The sequence below is a fragment of the Strongylocentrotus purpuratus genome, unplaced genomic scaffold, assembly GCF_000002235.5.
Source record: "Strongylocentrotus purpuratus isolate Spur 01 unplaced genomic scaffold, Spur_5.0 spur5_scaffold_11, whole genome shotgun sequence".
In the NCBI taxonomy this organism is placed as follows: Eukaryota; Metazoa; Echinodermata; class Echinoidea; order Camarodonta; family Strongylocentrotidae; genus Strongylocentrotus; species Strongylocentrotus purpuratus.
The window spans coordinates 31467033-31488450 of NW_022145596.1; the positions used below are offsets into that span (position 1 = coordinate 31467033).

Sequence of the window (21418 nt, forward strand, 5' to 3'; positions counted from 1 at the left end):
TGTGAATAGAAATTTATGCATGCAAACCCGATTTCCAAATAACATTAAACACTCTTTTGACTTTTGAAATTTTATTTATAATTTTTTTAGTCCATATAAAAAGAAAATAAATTGTGATATTTGCATTAAAAAACTGCTACAACCTTCACGAAATTACTTTATTACAATAATAGATTTCTTTTTCATTTTTTCAAGTTCAAAGATTAATAAAACAGACAATCAAGTTCAACAACCATAAATGCACATTAGTATACTGATAATTAATTTGTGACCTATGTACACCATCTGTTTACACGCATGGCATTATGTTAATGAACATCGTACCGAGCGCGTGCGTGTGTTGACACATAATTACTATTCCACCCATTTATTGTGTTTGCCGTTTCCACGGTGATTCTAATTATCGATATATTCCATCTGCCTTTGGACTCTAGCTACCGGCTGCAATGTCATGATAGTGTGCTACACCGTCTATAATATACACTTGGCGCTATGATAGCCTGGACTGAGTAACGTACAGCGCATATCTGTTCTCTTTCTTTCCATCATGACTCCTAGAAATTGATTCTCTATTTTGAATATTTTTAGGTTGAATGTTTCTTGTTTTGTTGTCAATACTATGCAAAGATGATTAAAACAATGCGGCCGATCATGGGTGAGTTTATATGTTTTATTTTTGATACTTTAATGATACCTTATCTGTTGATATTCTTACTCATTCAGAATTTACATCTAAATTTGAGAAATTGATGTTAGTTGTTTTGGGTATAATTCGTTGTTTTACCAGGGTTGTGTCTGTTTACTGCGATTCAAGTCGTGTTTAATCTTGATTTAGCTTTAAAAATGACTATGTAATTACTTGAATGGCTTACAAATGGAGAACAAAATTATGCTATATGTTACCACTGGCAGGCAACATCAGCTGATCATCATGCATTTTGACGACACTAGTGTTTAAGAAAAAGAGAAGGGGATTTGAAAATGTTATTGGTGATATAATGATTGTACCTTCTGAGAGAGTCATTCAATCATCCTGAATTTTCCATCCATCCATTCATTCATTCATTCATTCATTCATTTATTCATTCAGTCAGTCATTTATTCATTCATTCATTCATTCATTCATTCATTTATTCATTCAGTAAGTAATTCATTCATATGTCACGATGAGATATACACCGTCCTTTCATTCATTTATTCATTGTTTATTGTTCATAATGCCATTGCAAAGGAGGCTCGTCTTGTTTACATTTATTACAAAAAGGAAAAATGTATATGATATTACATAATGAAAAGAAAATGATTATGATTAGAGTAATAAAACAATAATACAATTAATGATGATGATAATGTTGTTTAATTATTGTCGTTGTTGTCGTTACTCTTGCTCATGTTGTTGTTGTCATTTAAAAAATAGTCAATTCGATATGGTTCTGTATAATTTTTAAAACTCATATTCGGGGGGGGGGGGGGATATCGGACCTCCATTTCAATCACGGATTACTCCCAACTCCATGCATTCGGTAATGATTTTAATAGTAAGTGTAATTTTACATTTTGGCCCGGGGCGCTTTATGACAAAAACAATGGTAAGAAAGTAGGCCTCATTTTAACACTAGTCCGCCAGGGTATCGGCCGATAAAACATATTGCATTTGCTCCCTGTAAAAGAGAAGGTAGAATAATACTATTTTATCTAATGATTCTGTCAAATGACTCTTATCTTAATTATGATGATTTTGAACGATCTACATGCATACTAGCAGTTTTAATTGTTCAATAAAAACTTGTTTTGAAAATTAAAAGACACCGACAAACAGCAGCCGATACTTACATGTAGGTGCTATACTGGCATCATACGATTGCCTCTATAATCCGAACTATTTCTATAGGCACTTGTAAGGTATTCAATATGCTCAAGGCCAAAGTGGAGAATTTTTGAAATCTTATTGATTTGATTCTACTAACGTTTATGAGACAGGTAACTTCGTTCACAAACATATCTAAGTATACAGGATTAAAATATTACTTCCACCCCGTGGCACAAAAAAGATATAGATTAAAACCATTTTGAGATAATGTTTTAATAAGAAAACTCTCTGAGACTCCACTTCCCTGTTAGGGGTAATGTCATTCATGCACACTTTTTTAATAGGAAACAGGTGTAATTGTATATAGCTTGGTAGAAAATCATATTTATCACATGTATCAAATCATTTTGTTCATCAAAAAATATAGAATTATAATTTTTATAAATGAAAAAATATATCTAGTTTGTTTTAAAAGATAATTTAAATAAAATTAAACCCCAATACTGCTCAATTAAAATAATTTTGTTGAACGAGGATAGCCGAAGTCGCTAATTGATTGGTCGTTGTGTGTACAAGAGCCCAGCAACTGGTAGCGGCACCTGACAACCACGGAAATCCCACCGAGAGTCCCCGCAATTTTCTGATTTTATTTCGTTTGAAAGGATTTTAGACCTCATACGTCAGACATAATGGCAGTCCAACACTGTTGATTCTGACAGAAATCTATGTAATATTTTGAATTTTAAATATTGTGTTGTTTTTTTGTGGTCGAATGAGATATTTCTGCCGTGCCTGTTGAGTGTTGATACGGAGCTCACTTCCAGATCTCGCCGCCGGGCCAGAGCCATGGCGTGCATTGTGTAATACACGGGCAGAGTGCAGTGTTGTTGTTCTGTGCTGTGTGCCACGCATGGAGTAGTTGAATCCAACTTGAAGAGTGCACATGATTTTCAGACCATGTATGAAATAGATCCAGCAAATGTTCGTTCTCCTAGGGACTTTGAAAGTAAGTTGTATTTAATTACACATGTCATTACATTATTTTCGTTTTTATGCAATTATTATATTTATAATGATTAATATCAGGTCAAATTTCTTTTTAGATCCTGAGAACTTATTTTAGACTTGAATAATTTAGTTTTTGCTGTTTCTGCGTGCATTGTGGATGTCAGAAAAATCAGAAGAGAAATGTGCTTCCATTCTTCTTCTTCTTCTTCGCTATAAGTACAGGCCACCGTCGGGTGTATACTCGTACTGATTGTAGGTGCTGTGCAGGTGTATATATACATGTAGTGTCTCAGTAAAAGGTCTACAATGAGCTATGTGCAGTTAAAAAGACATCCGTAGCTTAACGGAGCTGGATCTTGAGTACCTCTCTCTTAAAGCTTAGCAGAGAGGTACAGGTGACGGCGGCCTGCGGTAGTGAGTTCCAGAGTCTGGTGGCATCTGGAAAGAAGCTCCTTTGAAGAACTTGTGTCCGAGCATATGGCACTTGGAGTTTCTGGTCGTGGCCTCTAAGCAAAGCAGGTAGTGATGGGGTCAGAACTGTCTGGGGGATGGATATCAGCGAGTTCTTGATACAGAACATCATGGCTACCTTCACTTGGGCTCTCCTTTCTTGCTGCATGAAGCATCATTTGGATAATATCTTGAAAGGAAGGAAAAATTTCAAAATGAATATAAATGTGGGTGAGATTCAAAGAGTTCTTTCCTGATGCGATCAGACGATACTTACTTTAATACTTGATGTTGTAGGTCTAAGCCTTTTCATCGATCCAGGATTCTTCCATGGTTACTGCTTTTTGTGGAGTAGGTTGTGTAATAACATGAGACAATGGACAACACCTAGACCGACTCATACAGAAGGCTTGCATTATTTGACGAGTATGACTATCAAGTCTATTCTAGCCTTGAATATTTCTTTACCAGTTTTCTAGAGTAAACTCGAGTTCTATGTTCTGCACAGTATATAGTCGACAGCATCTCCTTAGTGATCTTCAAGCAGGGGGTGCAACAAATGAGGCTTCGTAAAGCCCCTTCTGTTTTTTAGCCGCACATAGTATTAATTTGTAGTGAGATTTTTACTTGCACTATTCATCTGGGCACTCGAGAAGCACAAGTACGATAATACGCCAATGGTGGTCTGTACTTAAAGAGAAGGTTGAGTTCTGGGAAGAGGTGAAAAAAAATTTGTGAGCATTACTCATTCTTATTATGCAAGTGTGGAAGAACATCAGTTAAGACATGTTCCCTGAAAAGCATGGCTCTTTAAATGCCTTCATATTCTAAATATGCATGTAACATTGTAAAAATCGGGGGCGGGCTTTTTACGCCACGTGTTCGTGTAGTCCCATATACATCTTTCTGTGCAAGTGTTTGTAACTTTACCAAGACTTGGCCAAATTTCTTATCATTTTGATGATTCCAGAACCTTGCAATACACACACATTCTTATATGCTAGATGATCAACCTTTTCTGGTCGGTTCCACACCGTTTCTTTCATAATGCAATCGCATGACCACAACTCAACTTCATCTTTAACCGGAAGAAGAAGAAGAAGTTGTTTGCATAATGCCATCAAAAATTTATCAGTGATTTACTGTACATGTACCGTACTCAAGAGGCTGCAGCAGCTAGATCTAATGCTGTTTTTACATGCACCTTGTTAATTATTGGCACATGCACCCTATCGTTATAAAGTTATATGACACACTACACCAAAGTTCTGCAAGAATCTTCAAGATTGAAGGAAGCAGACTGCATCGCAAAGAAAAAGAAGAAGAAGAAGACATTAGAACCAATATGGGTCAAAAGAAGTGGTAATTAATGAGAGCAGCAAATCAGATATCACAGGAACCTAAAGCTATGTAGCCAAAAATACTAATTTCATGACTCAAAATTAGAGAAAATCCATTTGAAAAGGTATATATTTTATTTAAACAGTAAACTTTCTGTTATAGAGGAAAGTTCAATTATTGAAACATCCACCCTGTTTACAATTATGACCCGTCTTAAATATGATACATATGCCATGGTTTGATGAATAATTCTGAAGAAGATATGACCGATTCATTTTTTAGGACATGTCTTGGTACTCAAATGGTCATATTGTACCAAGTACCAAGTTACAAAGAATACTGAATATCTGATTGACATGAAGGGTTCCACTTTCCTTGATATTTTGTCTATTCCAAGTTAGTACCTGTAGCTATCAGTCATCACTGAGATGCATTATAAAAATCTTTGGTTGGTTACATGTACATGTAGGTCACTGTTGCGCGGGATATAATACCCTGAAATTTTCATGTTGCCTTTGTTGTGCCCGTTACTTGAAACTGACATACCGGTAAGTCTAAATTCGTAGACATCTCATTGAATTGTGTGTTATAGAATTAGTACATGTTTTTACGCATTTCTATGGGATGTCCACAAACTTAGACTTACATGTATGATGGTTTTGAGTAACGGGACCCTGGCTTTTAAACTTTTACCACAATCATGCCAAAAGAGATTAACTACAGTGTATAATGCCCTTTTCACTGTCCATCAAGACAAACATCGTTCAGTTGTGTCCAATATGTCACATTTCATTTACCCACTTTGAATCTGAAGAAGAGGGATATTATCGATATATTTAAATTTGTCGAAAAATGTTAGATACCATATCAAAATTTGATTCTTAAGGTGCTTAAGGCTTGCAGCGTCTAAATACATTGCATCCATGTTATTTGTTTATAAATAACCCTTTTTGTATTTCGTTTTATTTTTTCAGACCCCAAATTTGATTTGGGCCCTAGGAGAAGTCCTTCATCTGGCAGCAAAGTTCAGCTAACCTTTGAAGAGATGTCATCGGTCATCAAATTAAAACCTCCTCCCAAGACGACATGGGAACCAGACGTCAGGGCTATGATCTCGGCCAAGAAGTGGCTCAGTACCTACGGTTTGAAGAGGAACAGACTTAAACTAGACCAAATCCTTGGAACCATTGGATTCAAGCACAGTGATGGTGAGATCCAGACCTAAACATTCATTTTAATAGTCATTTAACTCTCTTGTTTTAGCAGGATAATTCCTTCAAGAAATTTTACACTGTTGTAATCATAGTATTGTTATATGATTATATGCTCATATTTCTACAGTACTACATATTGTATGAACAAGCCTTCTTTTTAAAAGAATGGTGTCAAATTAGTATATCTGAATTTCACTGGTTGGTTCAATTTCTGTTTATTGCTTACATGTACATGTACACTGTATGTATATGTTACTTGTACAATCCTATTATATGTATTTCCACATAATATATATTAGGTACATGAATGAGGTGTTATGGATAATATCTCTCTATCTAGCAAATTTGATATCAATGATCATATTTTTTAAGCCAGTAAAGGAGAACACGTTAGAGCTAATAGATGTAGTTCAACAGACTTAAAAGCAGATAATACTTTGAACCACTTAAACATCCCCAGTAGGTGACAGGTAAGTAAGTGTGTACATAAGAGATCAGATTAATACCAGGTAGACTGAGTGAAACCCCAGAGTGATAAAACACAACATGACATACAAGTAGACAGCAGCTAGTACTCGACTCAAGTAGCACTGCCTGACCTTATATTGTCATTCATATTTGCTTTTCTATTGTTGGTCCGGACTTTTATTTAGTCTACTCCTGTTTATTCCTCAAATAGATTTTGATCGCTCGCTGAAGAAGCCCGTCTGTTCTCGCTACGGCGAGGGTTTGTTTACACGGTTTCCAAGGAGAGACGGCAAGATATACAACGTGAATGTAAGTGTTCTAGGCTCCTGGTTTGCATACCAGCATCATGTTATGCATTGGAGAAAGATTTATGTTTGTTTTAATGACATTTGTTGATCTACATGTACATGTACACATTGGGATAATGAGTTAATATTTGCATTGTGTAAATGGTGATGACTTGCAATTAGCTAATTAAGGCATGCATGTAGATTAGTGTAACATATGCATAAAATACCTTTTGTAATATCTGTCTCCATTAAACAGAGATATCTATTTAATGTATGAAATCAAGGATTATATACACTTTTTAACCATCGTAATAAAGAATGTGTTACTTGTCCTAATACAAAAAATATATGTCACAAACCATTAGAAATAACATTTAATGTAGACATGGAGATGAAAATGTATGCTCGTGAAGACTTAATCATATACTCTAGCGACATATACACCTCACTTTACTGACTATGACAGCATATTTAAAAGGGAAGTCCACCCTGATATTGGATTGGGTTTAATAAAAGCAGAACAAATGAGAGAAACAAATCAGTGAAATCTTGAGCAATATCCAATTGAAAATAGGAATTAAGTTGTGAGTTTTTGAAGTTGTCGTCATTGAAACATAAATTGGCAACACTGTGACGTACCATGCGAGCTCCTCTCCAATTTTCTCTGTACATTTTGTTAATTATTGACGATGGAATAGAATAATAGATTAGAGTTTAAATAAAACAAATTGCTGTGATTATATTTAGGGTGCATGTATGATTGAAAATTCCCTTTTAACTTTAAGAGCTACATGTAGCTTATATAAATCTCACTTTTCTGACTATTACAGTATAATTGTAATACCAAATTGTCTTTGTAGGTGAAATTCTGTGAAGTAAAGATCATCATGGGAGATCAGATTCTTGATTGAGTCATTATGGATGCATTCCTCAAAACTTACCCACACCTAATTTTTGTTTTTAGGTGAAAATAAGTAAGGAGAAGATCAAGCAGATAGAGAATAGTCTTGCTCAAGCTATCAACCTCTACAAGCGTCGTATTGACTGGCTGACCAGCGAGAGTAGACGTCTGTTTGGAGTCATAGAGGAGCATTGTGTCTGTATCGTGATAGACGTTAAGACCAACTCACCAAGTCACTTTGATCATTGTCGCAATGCACTCATCAGAGTTCTAGAAGATCAGGTTTCACAGGTTGCCAAGTTCAATCTCATCAGGTAAATGCAGTCAGAGTTCATGATGTTGTATATATTTTACAGCTAAACATGTCTATAAAGACCACCCAAAGTAGAATGAAAAAATGGTCTTTATAGGCAGGTGGTCTTTGTAGACAGGTGCATATAGTACAATGAGAAACCCTTTTCAAGGGAAACAAAAAAATGTGGTCTTTGTAGACAGGTGGTCACTAAAGCAGGGTTGACTGTTGTTTAGCAAGATTCAATTTCTCTCCAGTCTGATCATACATTCAATACTAAGCATCAAATGATATATTCTTTTACCATAAAATATTAAAACATTGAATCTTAAAATGCTGTTCATGAAATAAATAACATATACCTGGAACCAGTTTTGCAGATTCTAATGCTATAGAATAAACAATTTCTGTTAATTTTTATAAATTAACTTTCTTCAAACTCTCTCAAAAATCAGAAATTAATAAACAGATTTTGGTGAAACTAAATCTCTTTAAGAGCATGGAGTCTTTTAATGTCATAATTTATATCTTGTTGATTTGCTATATTGCATTGTATACATTTTACATCTTGAAAACTTTAATTAAAGGAACAAAAACAGTTATATCATGACTGATTTACATTGACATAAAACCACCATGTGTAGAACTGTTTTATATATACAATGTAAGCTGAAGGTAATGTTTTGTTAAAATATGTTTATAACAGTTCTTAAATGTTTTATGTTTTTATTTTGATGTATTACATAGGGCTGCTCAAGACATGGTCATGTTTCAGCCGCACGCAGTAGCGGTCACGAAGGATTCTTTGAACCAAGCTATGGAATGGGTTAGAACCCTAGATGGTGTAGCGGCTACTACCGAGACCAGTGCATGTGAAGGAATCCTCAAGGCATTCACAGATAGAAATGTAAGTCTTATTTATTCATCCTTACTGCATCCTTAAGCACCATTATCACATAAAGAAGTAAATTACTCCCTTATAAAAGAAGCAATGGCAAAATAAAAACTTTTACACATTTTGTAAAACCAGAAACTTAAGGACATGATCCTTTCGTGAATTTAGATTCAAATATTTCACAGTATGAATATTTCACAAAGTTTCTGTCTTTTCATTGACTACATGCAGTGCAATGTTGTATGGGTAAAACATAGCTGTTTGCAGAGGCTCTTACCCAGTTCTCTAAGCCGGTTAATTGTCACAGACGAGAATTCATAGCTTCATCAGATCTATGGATATAGTCGCATTCCCTTGATTTCATTTTAGACTTTTTTTCTGATAATTGATTTTTGTTTTATTTCTGAAAATACCAAAGAGAAGAGGATACAGTGAAATACAAAGTGACTTTGCAGAATTACTGTTGACTACCATTTTGTCAGCTTTATTTAGTTCTTGGATTCCGGATTTAAAAAAAGTAATATATCAAAATAATGGTTAAGTATACATGTAGGTTGTCCGTACATTTATATCTCATCTAATATGAGGCTATGAAAATATGAAACTATGATTCAAACAAAAGCATCCTTACACCTACACTGCATCTAAAGAGTAACGTTAAATGTGCAACAGTAAATACAGTACAAACACTGTTTCAAATAAAAGCATTACATGCAGTGCAGTATCTGAAGTGTATCATTACACATGTGACAGAACAAACACTGCTTCAGGCTAATTATGTAGTTTTGAATGTTCAAAAGAAAGAGAAATTGCAAGATAGAGAGGAGAACCATTCTCTTAGAAATAATGCATCTGTGGTATAACTACAGCTAAGATAGCTCTTAATAGATGCTAGACACACTTAAAGGTGGCTAGCTTCTCCAGGGTGCTAATCTATTGTTCTCTAAGCCCCAAGCGGCTTTCTAAGCACTCATCCATCCTTCTATATGTATTGTATTGCATAGAGGAGGTATTGAGCTGTTTCAGGTATCCCATTGATTTTTCCAGTCACGCTTCGGCGCCTATGAATGGCGGACACCATCCCCACTAAGAAGGAACAAGCTCTTTATTGTGTTTTTCTTTAAAAGTGCTACATGCTCAAATGAACCGTGGAAATGGGTTTGGTTTACTAGGGGGCTCCTTATTTGAATATTGATATTTTTATTTACACCGACTTTGACAATATGATTGTGTTACATGTAAATTAAGCAAGCGTTCATGTACCATGTTAATAACCGTCTTTAGAAAAGCCATTTCATAGAGTATATGCTCAGATAACCTTATAATACACTAGCAAGTACAAAGCAAGCAATTTCACCCTGGCCTTGTTGCCATGGTTTCATGTTCAAGCATCATTACACCATGGTGATGTGCTCGTAAATCAGGTCTTTAAGCCTGTAGCAAGTGAATTCACTGACTGTACTTTTTTTTAATAATAGCAGGGTCAGTTCGTAAGTGTAAAAGCAGTCTTAATAGATTTTGTATATTAAATTAAAGCCCGTAGATAGCTAGAGCATCATGCGCATGTTAAAATGGGATATGTACCTTTTATAATTGATCACTCTGTGACCAAAACGAATAGACATACACGCGTAATAGTTAACAATCAATGAGGGACTGCGTACTTGTTCTGTTTTGCTGCAATATCATATGGTCCATCCCTTTTTTTCTCTATATTTGTATTTCTATCTCTCTGTCTCTCTAAGCCTTTTTCTCTTTCTGAATTTGATATGTTTTTTCATCACTCAATTTCTACTTCTCCTTTTATCTCCCTCTTTTCTTTTATCTTCCTTAGATTTATTTATACCCATACTCACCAGAATAATATCCCTCTTCCCTCCACCCCATCTCTCTCTCTCCCTCTATCTCTCTCTCTCTCTCTCTCACCACTCACTTTCTTTCTCTCTCTTTCATTCTCTCTCTTTCTCTCTCTTTCTCTCTCTTTCTCTCTTTCATTCTCTCTCTTTCTCTCTCTCTCTCTCTCTTTGTCTCTCCCAGTTGTATCAGTATGATGAATAAATTTGACTGCAAAATGAAGAATTTTAAATCCTTTTCCTTTCCTTGTTTATTGAATTGCACAACACCCTTGACAACTCTATTGCAATTATAGTTCATTATCATATTGTTGTGTAAATGTGTTGCAAATAAAGTCATTTGCCTCGAGGCTTATCCTGGGCCCCGTCTTACAAAGAGTTACGATCGATCCAAATCAATCGTAAGTCCTCCAATCAATCGCAAGTTTGCAGTCTCCTATCTCTTATGTACATAGTAACGATTGATATCAATCGCAAATAAGTTGCGATTGATATCAACTCTTTGTAAGACGGGGCCCAGGTGTGCCATATTTATAAATAACCATTATTTTAGTCAATTATACTATGGGTACCAGGTTGGATGTACCTTTCTTAGCACTGTGAGCGTCTGTACAATGGTGCCTGGATTGTGCACGAATTGTGCACGGACAAGCCTGAATCCGATAATCGGGGTAACAATAAATCTGTAATTTTGTTTTCTTCAATACAGATTGAAGCAGTATTTCTGTTCTCAGAAGGATCATCAGCAAACACGGCCATGGAGCTAACATTCCAGAAAGTACGAGGATGCCCTCTCCCTGTCAATACGGTTGCATTCAACAGTGCAGACTCAACCACAGTTCACTTTCTAAAAGACCTATCACAGCTCACCGGGGAAGGTAAGTTTACTCATATACATGTAGTTTGTGTTGGATTCTTTTCTCTATTTTGTTTTGGGGTTCATTAATTGTGCTGGATTTGGATAGAAAATTAGATGGACAAGGTACTTTCAGTTTTGTTTCATTCTGCTTGCTTTTGAACATTCATTATCATCAACTTGTTTTAAAAAGTTAGTGATTTTATACCCTCTTAACAACTTAGTAACTATAGTTTAGACATTGGTACCCAAGCAGGACTTGAAGTCCCAAACCATGTGCCATTTGTTCCAGCATTGGAATCTACATGTATATATCCATCAAATCATAACTTAACTTAACATAGACTGGAGGCTACATATAATATGTGGTTCCTCAGATTCGTGTTGAGAGCATCACATATGGACCCTGTATCTATAATGAAGAAGTATTATACAGAAAATTTGAATTTTCTTTTAGTGTATTTTTTTCGGGGGGGGGGGGAGGATTTGTTTTGTCCACTTTGTTCATTCAATTCAGTGCGCCTTTAGCTTAAATTTTAAGCAGATTTGGTCCCTTACTAATCTAAATATTGTTGTTTATTATTCATGCAGGTTCCATGCCTTTGCCTTCAACAAGCTTGACTCTGACGTGAACGGGAACAGCTCCTACAACCATGACACCAAGGCTCCCCTGAGTGGGGTTCCCCCTGGGGCGGGGACCAGGGAGGACGTGGTGAGCATGTGGCAGGAGCTGGAGGAAGCCAGAGCGATCTTGGGGGAGGTACAAACCATCGTGGAACATGTACCGGACACCAGGCAGGATGGTGAGTACGGAGGGGAAGGTTAGGGGTTCAAATCTCCTTTGGTTGGGACTAGTGAGGATGGGTTAGAAGAAGCTAGAGCAATCTTGGGTGAGGTACAGACCATCATGGAACACGTATCAGATATCAGGCAGGAAGGTGAGTACAGAGGGGAAGGTTAGGGGTTCAAATCTCCTTTGGTTGGGACTAGGGAGGATGGGTTAGAAGAAGCCAGAGCGATCTTGGGTGAGGTACAAACCATCGTGGAACATGTACCAGATACCAGGCAGGATGGTGAGTACGGAGGGGAAGGTTAGGGGTTCAAATCCCCCTTTGGTAGGGACTAGGGAAGATGGGTTAGAAGAAGTTAGAGCTATCTTGGGTGAGGTACAGACCATCGTGGAACATGTACCAGATATCAGGCAGGAAGGTGAGTACAGAGGGGAAGGTTAGGGGTTCAAATCTCCTTTGGTTGGGACTAGGGAGGATGGGTTAGAAGAAGCCAGAGCGATCTTGGGTGAGGTACAAACCATCGTGGAACATGTACCAGATACCAGGCAGGATGGTGAGTACGGAGGGGAAGGTTAGGGGTTCAAATCCCCTTTGGTAGGGACTAGGCAGGATGGGTTAGAAGAAACACAAGCTATATTGGGTGAGGTGCAAACATGGAACATGTACCAGACACCAGGCAAGATGGTGAGTACGGAGGGGAAGGTTAGGGGTTCAAATCCCCCTTTGGTAGGGACTAGGGAAGATGGGTTAGAAGAAGTTAGAGCTATCTTGGGTGAGGTACAAACCATCGTGGAACATGTACCAGATACCAGGCAGGATGGTGAGTACGGAGGGGAAGGTTAGGGGTTCAAATCCCCTTTGGGTGGGACTAGGGAGGATGGGTTAGAATAAGCTAGAGCTATCTTGGGTGAGGTACAAACCATCGTGGAACATGTACCAGATACCAGGCAAGATAGTGAGTACGGAGGGGAAGGTTAGGGGTTCAAATCCCCTTTGGTAGGGACTAGGGAGGATGGGTTAGAAGAAGCTAGAGCCATCTTGGGTGAGGTACAAACCATCGTGGAACATGTACCAGATACCAGGCAAGATGGTGAGTACGGAGGGGAAGGTTAGGGGTTCAAATCCCCCTTGGATGAGGCCAAGGGAAGATGTGGTAAGCATCTTGTGAGAGCTGTCTCGGGTGAGGTTAAACCACAGCTCAAAGGCACATGGTATTTGTGTAATTTTATGTAGTAGTAAATTAGATTACATTTATTTACTAAAATTGTATTTAACAAGCATATAAAAGACTGTTCATTAAAGCATTATCATTGCATACAATTCTGTTTGTAGTTCCAGATGAAGTTAACGAGGAGACAAAGGGGCCACAGAAGGAGAGGAGCGAGCAGTACATGAGCTCTAAGGAATGGCTGGCCAAGCGAGGGCTCAAGACTCGTAAACTAGACCTGTACGACGTCCTGGCGACCTGTTCATTTAGACATTGTGACGGTGTAGTGGACATCAAACAGGCACCTCATACTGATTATACAGATGCTGTAAGTAGTTTCACCCTTCCTCTTTTAACATTCAAACTCAGAGTTAAATGATTCTCCAAGTAATGAAATTTATAACAATATTTTTGCTTTTCTGACAGGCTATATTTAGATAGATTAAAAATAGCCAAACCAAAGAACACATTATCCCCAAAAGAAGACTTTACCTCATTTAAACACTTTAGATATGATTTTATTTGGATGTTATATGCATTTTCCATAAATTCCAGTCCAAGTTAAGGATTATGATTTTGGTTGACCTCTTTCATTAGGTTTGCTCCAATGTTTTAGCATAGATGTATACCACCCAATATAACAAAAGGGGAAGGTTTTGAAGTCTGTTCAGTGGCAGGCTTGGACCTTTAGGATTGTTTTGTTTTCATATACTATTATTTTCTGATGGGTATTTTTGGGCGCAATCTCTGTTTATTTCTGCCCATTTGTACTTTATTTAGTATTGAGTGTTTGAAAAGTCTGTATTGATTAATTGTGTTTTTAGAGTGGGTTGTGAGAAACATAATTTTTTACATATTTGAATAACTATCTGGCATGTACATGTGTCAGTCAGTGCATTGGCTTACAAAATCAGTCAGTCCAACTAATGTAGCCGGCTGTTTCATTGGTGGTATTTGCTGATTACTGATCAAATGGCTATTAAAGTAGGTTTGAGGGATCCCAGAATATCAAACTTGCCCATGCTAATATTTCTTATTGCCTTTTCATTCTTATCTGCAGGAGACAAGAAGAACGTTGGTGAATGCCAAGTACTGTGACAAGTTCTGTCACTTTCAATGGAAAGATGGTACTATCAAGCATGTTCATGTAACAGCAGAGGTTCACAGGGTCTACGAGAGGAAGATGAATGCTGCCCTCGGGGACCTACAAAGGAGGTTAGTATTGTTAACTTTATTTTGTATTTTTAATCATTTTTTATTGTAAATTTATATGATCATTCCTGTTTTATGCACATTTTATGTAAATACTGCATTATTGGTCCCTGACTACTGAATTGTACATTGTATATGTTGATATTAATAAACCAAAATTGATTTGAATTGAATTCAATCGTGTTGTCATAGGAAAAGAAGAGGTCTGAAAGCCATTTCTTTGAGAGCTTTGGTAAATTCATGTCTGGAATAGTTATTAAAGGAGTGAAAGACAAGGAAATATTAAATGGCATATTATAATGGCTAAATGAAAATACAGTATATTGTTGTAAGTGATTTGGCTGTGAAACAATGTCCCTCTATTTTTGTTTGTTCAGTGTTTAATAGGAATATTCTGAATTCCTAACCTTTCTGTGCCCATTCTTCAACTATTACATAAAAGTGTAATTTCATTGAACCCAGGGAAAACTTGTCATCTGTCATTACCAGAACTTAATATTGAATTCAGACAACCTAGGAAAGATATTTTTCTATACCACTCATAAAATAATCTCAGATTTTGAATCAAAATGATATGTAGTTGGTCGACGTTGTTACAAAGATCGCATTCTGGTGTATTAAAAAAAATGTTAGTCGTCCGGAATAAGTATGGTTTTAATGAAAACTGTTCAAACTAAAATACGTATTCAAAGAGATATAAAAAACAGAATTGTGGTAAATCAGGAGCCAAAAACCCAGACCAAAGGCTGCCAGAGAAACTGTTTAAAGCACTTTAGAAGAAAAGTAGCAAAATATTGAATAGTCCAGAAAATGTGTGATTTCTATTGATAACATTGTACACCAATTATATTTGTTCTTACAACTTTATTTTGATGCTTAAATGTAAATGAGGCACACAAAAAAAATTGAAATATGTAGTTTGTTAGTCACAATGCATTGTACATTCCTCTATATGTGTGTAGGATGGACTGGTTACAGCAGGGAAGCAGAGAACTGTTTGGGACCATCGTAGAGGACCAGGTCTATATCCTGATTGATGTCTCAAACTCAATGGAGAACCATTTGGGTCTAGTCAAAGAGAAGATGATCAGACTCATGCAGGTCAGTTTACCAAGTTTGGTTAGCAACAATTGATACTAGGCAACGGTCTCATTGATAAGAGTATTGAATACATATTAATTTTAATGGGAACCATCATATTTGTAAATATTGTAAAAAATAGTACATAAATTCCTATGTATCATGATAAATTATCACTGGAGATTCTGGATATAGTAGTAGAAGACTTTCTTAGACAACTTGTTTAGCACAAGTTATCATGTATACATGACTACGTACAAATTTGAGCTGAAAATGATTAAATAAGTTAATATGAATTGCAAGTTATCAAAGCACTGGTGGAATGATACATTAAGCTGGTATTTTTTTTTGATGACTAGAAATTGTTCAGGAGGAGACTTGTTTTATTTCATGATTGTAAAGATATTGTAAAGATAATGAATTGTAAGTTTTATCCAAGAGAACATTGAAGAAGTGCTTATGAAGACTCACAGGCAACATCATTGGAAGAGTTGAGTTGTATCTGCATTTTGTATGTTTTTGACCTCTGTGTGTTTAACAACACAATAATAATGTGACCCATTAAAAATAAAACTCTTATTACATTTTTAAAAATAAACATGATTCAATTCTTATTTCATGCACTACAGGAACAACTGAGACACAAGACCAAGTTCAACCTGGTGAAGTTTGGTAGTAAAGCATCAGGATGGAAAGACAGAGCCGTGGAGGTCAGTGAAAGTAGTCTACAGAGTGCATGGCAGTGGGTCAGAGGTCTCGAGGTCGCGGGGTCAACCAATACCCTCATGGCTCTCAAGACGGCCTTAGCTGACACGGCCACTCAAGCCATTTACCTACTGACCGATGGCAGACCAGATCATGTGAGTAGCGAACGCAATATTGTTGATGTTTGAATATGTATATTTGATGTGCTTGTAAATCATTTGACCTGCATGAAATCAATTATGCACTGATTTGATTGCAAAAGCTAATGTAAGGAATGGATTATGTAATTGGTGGTCTTTGATAAGAGATTGTTTTTAGAAATAGTTAATGAATATTGTCCATCCTCATTTCAATTATTATTGTACATTGTGTATCAAATACAGATATAGTTTCCCAACTGCTTCTCTTTGTAGAGAGCTACTTTTTATTATTTGTAAACTTTGCAAGTGTAAATTACAGCTGTAATTACCCAAAACATCCTCCGGAGGGTGTCTTCTTAATAAATTTAGCTTAAGCGTGTATAGATATTGAATACTGAAAGAACATATCCAAACTGAGATGACTCATATATCAACGTTTACATTTATATCAAGTTGTATTTTCATCGGATAGGGTCTTTAATGATTATCTGACTACAGAGCGTGACCTAAATGATTACAAAATCAGCCTTAGAACTTCAATTTCAACTATTACGTATTATTTTACTTCCCCTTTTAATGAGAGTTAAATATTTTTCTTGTCATAGGACATTAGACCAGTGATAATGTTTCTAGGATGCACAATGACATTTGTCTTGTATTTGTGTTTCTATATAGCCCCCACCCACCATCCTAGCTCAAGTGCAGCTTCGGAAGAGCATTCCCATTCACTGTATCTCCTTCAACTGCAACGACCGTGATGCGAACGACTTCATGGCCTTGCTATCGTCAGACACTGGAGGGCGCTATCACTACTACGCAGATGATCTGGAGGCGGAGCCTGAAGGTCCGCAGCCTTTTGAGAGCGAGGACAGGCTGTTGATTAGGGAGGAGGTCAAGAAAGGGCGGGACGATCTGAAGAAACTTGCGGACTTACGAGGGCAGTGTGCACTGCTCGATTGGAGCAACAAAAGCAGCAAGGAGATGGGTTGTGGCAAGGACCATGCCATACCGTAAGTGTTTTAATGCAAATTAAGTTTTTGTAATATGAGCGAAATTGGAATTCTGGTTGTTGACTAGTTTCATCAAGTACTGATTTCCGCACTTGATATTACAAAAGGAATTATTAAGAACCGTAAAATTCTTATATCAAGAACATTGAGATCTTCACAGAGATGTCTGTACGACAGATTCTCTGAGAACCCTTGCTCTAAGGTCATTATGCATCATTAATTAAATTCCTTACTTCGTCCTTTGAATGTTTGAAACAGACAAATGGCGCCATACAAGTGCTGTGAATCATGATCATCATGATCATCCTTGAAACCCCTATCATACCTAAGCCAATACCCAACCTGAAACTCAATCGCAACTGTAACCCCAACTGTAACCCTAACCCCTATATCTTTAACAAAAAGAATTCTAGAACATGTGTTAAAAGAGGATACGTTTCTATAGATATAAACATTAGAGTGATATATTCCTTCTCTGTTCTTTTTATGAATGTTACCTTCTCTTGAAACCTTCATTTTCTTGCAGGAAGCGTCCCATGTCAGCATCAGGAGCTCGATCAGCTTCCCAGATCCTGAGCAGAGATTCCTCTGGTACTCAGCTGCCCAAGACCAACCGACCCCAGAGTGCCAAGACATACGCCCCTCGTCGCCCCATGTCAGCCCTGAGTATGACCTCCAACACCTCTCATGAGTACTGCCATCCCAAGGGACACAGCAGGACCACGACCTTCCCTCCTCGTCCTAGACCATCCACTGCTAGACCAGCCACTGCTAAGGAGTTCAGGTCTAAGACACCAAACATTGCATGTAAGTATTATTATGTAGCGTAATATCCAAATGAATTGAATGACTATATGTTGTAATTTGTAGTCTGACAGCCCATGAGGTACATGTATTAATTTATAACTTGAAATCATTATCTTGTACTAATGGTTTCATACCACACAAGGACTAGGTAGTGTAGACCGAGAGATATAGTCTTGATGGTCGGACTAACTAAAGACACAGATAGCTAAAAATAACTGATATGTTCCATTTGTTTTAGTTCACAATAAGACCAGTTTATTTGAGATAAGTCGAGGGTAAGACTATTGATGACTGAGCTCTACCAGAGACAAATATTTTAATCAATAACCCCACATACTGTTATATTATTTTATTTATAGACCACAATAAGACAAGTTGGTTGAGGCTAAAGGGTAGTCTAGATGGCTGGGCTGTACCAGAGACACAGGTCCTACTCAACAAGCAACAAGAGAGATACATCACTGCCTTGCAAGGTTAGTCAGTAATCTTGAATTATATGACACCTAGTACAATGGTGTTATACAGTAGGCACCATGTGAGAGAGAGGGAGGATTGAGGAGTCCTGAAAAGGACTCTCAGTAATCTTTCTTGAGGGTGTGTAGCCCTGAAAAGGACTGTTGGTGTAGTCTTGAAAAAGACTGTTAGTTATCTTTCTGAGCTTATAGTTCTAAGGAGAACTATAGCGCCGATTGGAGAGGATGGGTGACAATGGTGTTGAAGTGCTTTATAGTTATTATTGGCTCAGGCGTTGGATAAATGCAAGCATACAATGTGTGCACCATGTTTATTCCCTAAGATTATGCATGTAGCTGATTACAGTAAATTTCATGTAAAAAATAGATGATCAACTAATAAAGTATTTACTTTACCTAGCAGAAGTGATGGTGTTCTTCTTTCATGTCCATCATCTAAGCTCAAATGTTCTGTCAGGCTCTTGCACACTGAAGAGCATTCTCATTTGCTGCCACTAGGTCTTCCAGGCAGCATTGGTCATCTTCGTTGGTGTTAAATAGGAATTGTAGGATTTCCTGGTTGTAGATCATTATGCCATTCTGTATATTATAGCATATGTTTTTAAGTGATATATATTACTCATTAATCAGATGGATACTTACCAGAAAATATTTTCTTTTTACCCATCTAGATCTTGCAAAACAGCAGGATAAAGGCAAGAAGAAGAAACTGAAGAAGAAAGCAGAGTGAGTATTGTTTGATTTAACAGGCAATTAGACAAGTCAGTCACAAATCTGTTCAGAGAATATTCAAACAGTATATGATATCCACACTGGTGAAATTAAGAAAAACAAAATGCATGAACATAAATAATTATGTTTGATGTGCTTCTAATGCTTTGTATTGCCGATATGCTCACCTTTGATTATACATTTTTCCTGAATTTTTCTTTGATATATTTTCTTTGAAATTCCTTGCTTCCTATATGTACAATAAGTTATAGATAAAATGTGTTACAACTTTTTTTTAATTTTTTTTTATTGTAAATGTGTTACAACTTACTGTCTAATTGTTTATTTCAGTTGAAAACAGAAGTGTTTGAATTATGCATACAATTTTAATAGAAATGCTTTGGGAGCCTGGAGTACAGTGATTATCTTAACATCACTTATCATTTGAACACAGAGTTTTAAAATATTGTTTTTGTATTCCTCTCTGTGCAGTCCACTCCAAGTGTCCTCTAAGAGATGGTTGAAGAAGAACGGTTTGATTGCCAAGAAGCTGACCATCTATGATGCTCTAGGGGGTACTATGGTCAAACAGAAGGCCAAGTATGTCCCTATTCTTGATAAATATGTCATCTCGCAAGTCTTCAATGAGGTAAGTCTACCGCACCTCTCCCCCTTCCCAAACCCCTTCCCCTTCCCTTTCTTCCCAGCCCAGATCTCCCATTGAGACCGAATTTGGAAAAAGTACCTGTCACTGGTTTAATAAAAAACACCATTGTTTTACAAACAAACAAACAGACAATGAAACAAACAATTGTAGTTGCCTATTATGCACGATCTTGAAATGGCTTCATTTGGACAAAGTGATGATTTGTTTGATTCCTGTACCTGCCTCATTATACTATACTCTTTTGTAGTTTAAAACAAAGTAATAAATCATCAGCTTCAATGCTAATTAGCTTTTGTTGCTGAATATTTTTTGGCATATCCTCAAAAATAAAGTGAGTTATTTTTTAAACCATGCCGGGTTTACTCAGCTTCAATATATTTTAGGTTCTTCCTTTTATAACCCTTGAAATGGCCAAAGGAATTCCCCAAGCAACATCCTTGTGGTGCACGACTCCAAACTGATAATACCGGACCAAAGTTTATTCCAAAGGTCATTTGGTTATTGTAACACCTCTTGTTTTCAATTCATCAGGTTCTACCTCTAGCCCATGTGACTGGTAACAAGCAAGAGATTAACCTGATCAACCCTGGAGCTGTAGATCTCAAGGTTTACGAAGACAAGGTGAAGGCTGCCCTCACCCTCTACAGAAGAAGACTTGACACCATCGTATGGAATGCGCTATCACAAGAAGAGAGACACCAGTAAGTCTTCACCTCATTTATTTAACCACTCTTTACTTTATGTACATACTGTAGGCAAGGAATGATTGTTGGTATATCCCCAGGCATTTAGGGAAGTCCTTTTCACTTCATAATGTTATTATTAATTATTTGGCCTCACCTGTGCCTAGGAGGCGAAGAGCAGGGTAATAATCGGGGCAGTGCCAGGAGCGTCACAAAGTGACGGACATGTGCGCTATATAACAAGCCACCATTATTATTATTATTATTATAACTGATTGGGGGTGTGCAGGTGGACCACGACAATGGGGTATCCCCCTACTCTTATATAAATAGTACAGTGGGTTCTTTACGTCCGAAGATGGGGACTCTCCTCTACACGAGGCCTTCATTTAACGTCCTATCCTGTGTTGCGGTTTGATACTCAATTTTAATCAATTGCAGTCGGAGACACTTATTGCAGCCTCGGCTTTCAATCACAGCTCGGTAGCATATTTCAGTGAACTCCTTGTGAAGTGATATGTTAACGCCCATCAATTACCTGATAAGATCAGAAG

At 37.0% G+C, this 21418-nt stretch overlaps 1 protein-coding gene across 6 annotated transcripts in view; it reads left to right on the forward strand.

Moving 5' to 3' along the window:
- The first annotated feature begins 2368 nt into the window (after nt 1–2368).
- Nucleotides 2369–21418, forward strand: part of LOC581386 (von Willebrand factor A domain-containing protein 3B) — a 59516-nt gene continuing 40466 nt past the window's right edge. For 4 of the 6 annotated variants that reach the window (XM_030981168.1, XM_030981164.1, XM_030981166.1 and 1 more), the window contains exons 1-17: nt 2369–2816; nt 5584–5817; nt 6503–6600; nt 7546–7796; nt 8522–8681; nt 11232–11397; nt 11966–12181; nt 13502–13704; nt 14437–14591; nt 15551–15689; nt 16298–16528; nt 17189–17523; nt 18050–18330; nt 18690–18803; nt 19475–19529; nt 20007–20163; nt 20713–20882. In XM_030981168.1, coding sequence (XP_030837028.1) covers nt 2768–2816; nt 5584–5817; nt 6503–6600; nt 7546–7796; nt 8522–8681; nt 11232–11397; nt 11966–12181; nt 13502–13704; nt 14437–14591; nt 15551–15689; nt 16298–16528; nt 17189–17523; nt 18050–18330; nt 18690–18803; nt 19475–19529; nt 20007–20163; nt 20713–20882 — 3014 coding nt within the window. In that variant the 5' untranslated portion in view covers nt 2369–2767. Of the gene's footprint in view, nt 2817–5583; nt 5818–6502; nt 6601–7545; nt 7797–8521; nt 8682–11231; nt 11401–11965; nt 12182–13501; nt 13705–14436; nt 14592–15550; nt 15690–16297; nt 16529–17188; nt 17524–18049; nt 18331–18689; nt 18804–19474; nt 19530–20006; nt 20164–20712; nt 20883–21418 lie in introns of those variants that run through there. The other 2 variants (XM_030981167.1, XM_030981169.1) reach the window with 2 other exon arrangements.